This window comes from Strix uralensis, chromosome 3 (genome assembly GCF_047716275.1).
Source record: "Strix uralensis isolate ZFMK-TIS-50842 chromosome 3, bStrUra1, whole genome shotgun sequence".
Lineage (NCBI taxonomy): Eukaryota > Metazoa > Chordata > Aves > Strigiformes > Strigidae > Strix > Strix uralensis.
This window is the reverse complement of record NC_133974.1, coordinates 98,250,926-98,257,077: the sequence shown is the minus strand read 5'-3', so window position 1 is coordinate 98,257,077 and position 6,152 is coordinate 98,250,926. Positions and strand designations below refer to the sequence as shown.

The 6,152-nt window shown below is 38.4% G+C and overlaps 1 protein-coding gene across 5 annotated transcripts in view; it reads right to left on the bottom strand.

The window, feature by feature from the left end:
• PIGF (phosphatidylinositol glycan anchor biosynthesis class F) overlaps positions 1-6,152 on the bottom strand; it is a 29,708-nt gene that overhangs the window by 16,375 nt on the left and 7,181 nt on the right. For all 5 annotated transcript variants that reach the window (XR_012628247.1, XR_012628248.1, XM_074863542.1 and 2 more), the window contains one exon: positions 4,550-4,658. Coding sequence is in view for 3 of the 5 variants with exons in the window: in XM_074863542.1 (XP_074719643.1) it covers positions 4,550-4,658 (109 nt within the window). In the remaining 2 variants the exon portion in view is untranslated. The remainder of the gene's footprint in view (positions 1-4,549; positions 4,659-6,152) is intronic.

Here is a 6,152-nt window from a genome sequence, read left to right as displayed (position 1 = left end):
TATCTGTTTTATTGTGTGTCACAAGAAGTATGCGTAAAGAACCAGTATGTTTTCTTTGGTTTATGAATAACTCGGGAATAAGTAGCATTTTGGTTTTAGCTATTAGCACATGAATTGGAGCTCCTGATGATGAATTTCATACCCATTTTACTCCACAGAAGTCTGAAGTACTTTGAAGTAAAAACAAATTCTAGTGAAGAATATACAAGACATTGACATCTGATCTTCTGATCAGGTAAGATGTAGGTAATGGTACTACGAACTTCTCAGCTTCTACTAAGATATCTCAACCATGATGTAAAGGGATGACTATCATAATATTTCAGTTCCTCTATTAAGATGGCAGGAACAGATGCTAGTCCTAATACAGACAGTTAAGGACTGGAAAATAGATTAGCAAAAAATGAAACTAATGTTGCCCTTGGTTGCTATTTCTTTTAAGGCCACAAAGCAGCAACAAAGAACTGCCATATGTATCGGTGTGGCAATTCAGACAACAGATGCCTTACAGAAAAGTGCAGGCAGCTTTATTCAGTACTCTACTGGCATTCCAGCATCCTCAGTACTCACTTTCTCTCTCGTCTTTCCTTCAACTGCTTGTTTGCTTCAGGTGAGCGACTACAGGCCATTTTCATTTGAAGCCACTTCTGTGAACAAAACTGACTTCACAGGAGTGGCTTTCTCTGAAGTCCTCTCCAGTCCACTCTCTGAAGTGGACTACAGACAATTTAAAAGTGGACTGTAGACACTCTGAAACTGTTTGCAGTTTAAAGTGTAGACACTAGATTGGATAAAGTGCTAAATTGAGATCAAGTGGAAAAACATACCAATTCAAGACACAGTGCTTAACTTTTTGTGTGAACCTTAGGTTAATTGTTCTAATAGAGCTAAATCAATAGCAATAGTATTTTTCATTCCAAACTCATAGTGCATTTCTGCACCTGCTGAATGTCAGCTGTTTTTGCCAACTTCTGACATTTCAGGGTTACAAACAGAACACAAGGGCAGCCCAGCAACCCTTTAGCTTGCTCTATCATGTGATATTTCTCCCTACTGTTTACCCATCCAATTCTTGTCTACAACATTCCTTAAATAATGAATTGTCTGAAGCTAAAAGTACAAATGCAGCTGTGTTTCCATAACATTGTTACACCACAAATGCTAACCATAACTGATACAAACATCAGAACCAATTTTTCCAACAAGCAGGCTTAAAGGCCTTAAGACTGCTCTCTAAAATGATAATACCACTTTAGTCTTGCCCATATAATAAGATCTAAACCACATTTTCTGTTCTAAAGCAGAACCATTTCCACTACAGGTTTAAAAATAAAAAAAATTGTTTACAACAAAAAGTCTAAATTATGAAAAGGAAAACAATCACTAATGAAAGATGTTCTTATCTCAAAAGCTGGTCTTGAATCCAAAGACTAAGCTATTCCATTTGAGTCCCTTTTTGGACCTGAGAAGGGCAAATCCAAAATTGTAATCCTCAAACTCTCTGCTTTTAGGCCAATACAAGAAAGAGCTGATGTCAAAAGTGCGACAGCTTAATACTTTATTCATGCAGATGCTTAGTGGTAATTTGGTTTTGACTGGGCTCCGATTACTTTTAAGCCTACATTAAGATCTACATGACTTTTTTCAGACCTTGTTTGGGACTTAATCTGTAGGTGTTCCCATAAGCATACCAGCTGGATTAGGTTGTACACAAAACACTGACAGCCCATGTCTTTTGGGGGGATTTTTTTTTTTTTTAAATAAAGAACCTCTTCCTGCAACTGCATTATGTACATGTATTTTTATGTTCAGTAAGTCAGTGGTTAGGTCAGTCACTCAGGAGTGACATAAAGAAGGATCCTTTATGAGGGCCATTCTTCTTTCCCCTGTCTTAGGCTGAAGACAATGCAGAAAGCACCTCTCCTCTTTCACTGCTACAGTGAAAGAATCTACTATGAGTTTCTGTAATCACCTGGCAACAGGTATCAAAAGGAATACTCTTGCAAAAAGGTGTTTTGCTGCTAGTGCCCACTGAACTTCTGAAGAAGAGAAATGTCTCTTGGCTCTGAAGGTTTCTGAGACAGCAATGCAGAGCTACTACGTGCAACTCAATACCTGTGTCGCTGAATCCACAGTACTCAGTGGGGATAGAAAGACAAAAGACTCATGTCAACTGTTGCATAAAGTTCAGTGTTTGCAGAGAACCTGATTCATATATATCTCAGCTTGGCTGAAATGGAAAGCAGTGTTACCTGGGCAACTACTGAAAATGCCTGGCTTGACACTTCCCACACCCCCCACTCCCTCTTCTTCTGTGCCTTGGTGACCAATATTTAAGAGATCACCTTCACAAAGAAAATTATCAACAGGTGACTGAAAACTTTTGAGAGTTGTGAACAAGATCTCTAACAAGCTACATTAAAGAGGTTAATTTCTGCCTTGAAGATTTCTTACCATTTTGCTGCTTCACTGTTGCTTTTCTGAGATCATTTGACTTTAAAAACTATGTTTTAACAAGGACTTCTTTCATTTCCCCTTATACAGCAGATCTTTAAAAATTAGCACTTAAAACTGCAGTTTTTAAGACCGTTGAAGTGGCAGCCTGCAGGACTGATAAGCAAACTTCTCTAAGGCTGCTCTTGAATTGCTCACATGATGATTAAAGTGATGATCAAGCAGTTCAGACCCAAAATGGAAAGCAAGATTTCTTCCCCCACCCTGCTATTTTAAACTCTACAAGGTAAAAGGTGGAGAAGTGGGGGTGGGGAAAAGAGGGGAATTTAAGGGAAACAACACATCAGCAAATGCTCTGGATCTAGGCACAGGAAAATGGCTTCAATGCAGGAATCGACAGAAACTCACCCCTGCCAACTTTGGTATCAGGAGCATGTCAGAAGTGAGGGTGGAGATGGTGAAGGAGGAAAGTGCAGACATACTGTTTCTGCTGCTGTCTGAATCCTCGGGGGAGAATTCATGCCCAGAAACAACTACTGACAAGTTATGGTATCTGAGGCTTCTGCAGATGCTTTGCTGTTCTGAGAAGTCAGACAATTTCTTTTTAGATGTCCAAGCACAGATTATAGATCTTAACTTCCATCAGTCATGTTTGGCTTTTATTGACTTGGAAGAATTTTCAAACAGAAAAAGCTGCCAGACCATCACCAAACTTCTGTTTCCTACTATGAGAAGATGGGGAAATGGGCAAATAAAGTAAAAAGTTAACTGTATTTAAAGTACCTGTCTTAATCTATTAGTGTGATTTGTTAATCAGAGCCTACTGACTGAATAATTAAGTTTTCCTTACATAATTGGTGCATAGAAGGTGAAATTTTTATACACAGTATATTAGCAAAGTCTGAGATTTTAGGAATAAAATAAAACCTGCCTGATGTGACATACCATTTTAAAATCCTAGCTGAGCAAAAAAGAAGTGCTTGCCTCCCATTGGAACAGGAAAGTAAGGTCTTGCAAGAAGATACAAGATTGCATTTCAATGAATCCCTTGATTTTTGGGTTACGTTCATGTCCAACAACAAGTAACTAGTGCCAACACATACCTATGTCAGATGGATGGTGGAACATCTTGTAAGAGTAAAATCAAGTGTTTTTAGGGAAGAAAACCTCATATTTTTACTTAAAGTATTAACCTACTCTATTATTTTTTTAAATAGAAATTTTAGTATCTTATTAACGCTGTTGTAAAGAAAAGCTGGTGGCATAAAAGCAGGCTACCTATGGAAGACAAATTTCCACTGCAGCTGTAAGCCACAATGTCTCTACAATATCAGAGAGAATAGTGTGTTGTCTGTTATACTCATTTCTGAAAGAAAACTTTGAAACCATCTGCTTAAGACCAGGCCTGGTAGATACTACTCAGCTGAGAGTGTATATGTTTGGTAACCTGAGGAAAGAAAATATCCACTGAAGACACTTAGGAAAAAGTGTTACTAGTGTCATCATTTTATGGCAATGGCAGACTTCAGTTATGTTTAATGGAATCGTTTCTCCATGCTTGCCTTCCTTTGAAATCAGAAAGTAAGTTTTTACTACAGTGCTTTAGCCACACCATTTCCACAAATCAATCCAAATCTATTTAAAATGCATTCTATTAAGTGCTTTTATGGAAGATGGAGGGTAAACTAAAACCCTAGGAAACCATCTCTCCTTCCCTACCCATAAACTATAAAAGCTACCAGACTGAAGGCAGACAAACTTGGAGCCATCTTCATTTCACATTTCTCCTCCAGCTTGCCTAGCTGCTTCTTAACAGAATACTTACAGCTCTATTTCATGATAAAATTTGCATGGAACAGACACTCATAAATCTATAACAAAGAACCTATTAGAAATGGAGGTAAAAAATTTGCATTTTACATCTTACACTGTAAGCACAGATGCTTCCAATGACTTTTTAAATGTTTGGCATAACCCTGTAGGAACAACTTATGAGTAAGTTCAATATACCTGTACAGTTTTCAGAGCAATTGTGTAGCATACATATCCAGAAAATTACTATTTTAATATTTATGATACAGGAGTACATACTGACCTGCCAAGGCCGATCCCAATCAAGAGGAATAGGAAATGCTCCAAACCAAGCTCCAAGTATACTGCATATGGTAGTAATCTGTAGACTGCTTTCCCAGATGGACATAGCTCTGTAAAAACAGCGTTACAAGTTTTCAACAGCAGCAAAAGTTACCATGTCAGAATGTTAGATCTGATTTCTGCCAAGATTTCTGAGCTTACAAACAGATATAAAATTCTATATATTTGATAAATAGCATGCAGGTTTCTCCTAAAAGATACAAACTATATGTAAAGTGTAAGTTGCATATTTTAGCTATAATCACAATCTTTCTATACCACACATTCAGGAGATTTTTTTCCCCTTGAGATGTTTACTGCAAAAGCTAATTTATTTTACTTGGAAATACTCCTACTGGTCTTGAAACACTGCTTGACCGAGCAAATGAAAATATCACAATGATACTGTGTGCATTGCAGGGAGAGGCAGACATGAAAGGGTAGCATGGGATTGTATAGAAAAGCACAAGTACAGTCACAAAGTACTCTGTGGTGTAGACATGTTAATTTGATGACTCTAACAATTTGAAATTGGAAATAGAAGTCCACTATGTGAATATTTTGAAGCCAATTTCCATCAACTGAAAAGAAACAATACAAATAACCTGCATGTTGCAACCCTTCAGCAACACTGCATCCAAGTTCAAGTACACTGGCTGCAGAATACATTTATTGCAAACTAGAGAACTGTTGCATTGCCAATCACAGCACACATCATAAGAGATGTTAATGACTTCAGTTCTCAGTTTATAGCCTTCTACCACTACTGACTTCAAAAGTTTTAGAAAAGCTGGGTTTCTCCTCGATAGATAAGCACTTACTGTCCATCACAGTCTACCAAGTGATTGCTTTGCTTTTCTCAAGCCATGAACATTTGAGCACTTAGTACCAATGAGAAACAACAGCAGAAGTTCAGGACACAGTAGGGCACAGTTCTGAGACAGGAGAACTGGGCTGAAATCCCCGCTCCAAATCAGGAGGAGATCTAAATCTTAAATTTGCTACATCTTGGATTATAAAAACAAACCTAGCTTTAGCTAACACAAGAAAAAAAGATGTGCATTTTTATGGCTAGAAGAATCATAGAATCATTCAGGTTGGAAAAGACCCTTGGGATCATCGAGTCCAACCATCAGCCCTACTCTACAAAGTTCTCCCCTACACCATATCCCCCAACATCTCATCTAAACGACCCTTAAACACGTCCAGGGATGGTGACTCCACCACCTCCCAGGGCAGTCTATTCCACTGTCTGACCACTCTTTCTGTGAAAAACTTTGTCCTAATGTCCAGTCTAAACCTCCCCTGTTGCAGTTTAAAGCCATTCCCTCTTGTTCTGTCACTAATCACCTGTGAGAAGAGACCAGCACCAACCTCTCTACAATGTCCTTTCAGGTAGCTGTAGAGAGTGATGAGGTCTCCCCTTAGCCTTCTCTTCCTCAAACTAAACCTTCCCAGCTCCTTCAATCGCTCCTCATAGGATTTGTTCTCTACAGCTTTAAAGCAGTGAAAGAGCCAGCAGAATATACCAAGGACTGACTGAGGTACATTTATACCCCACAAGA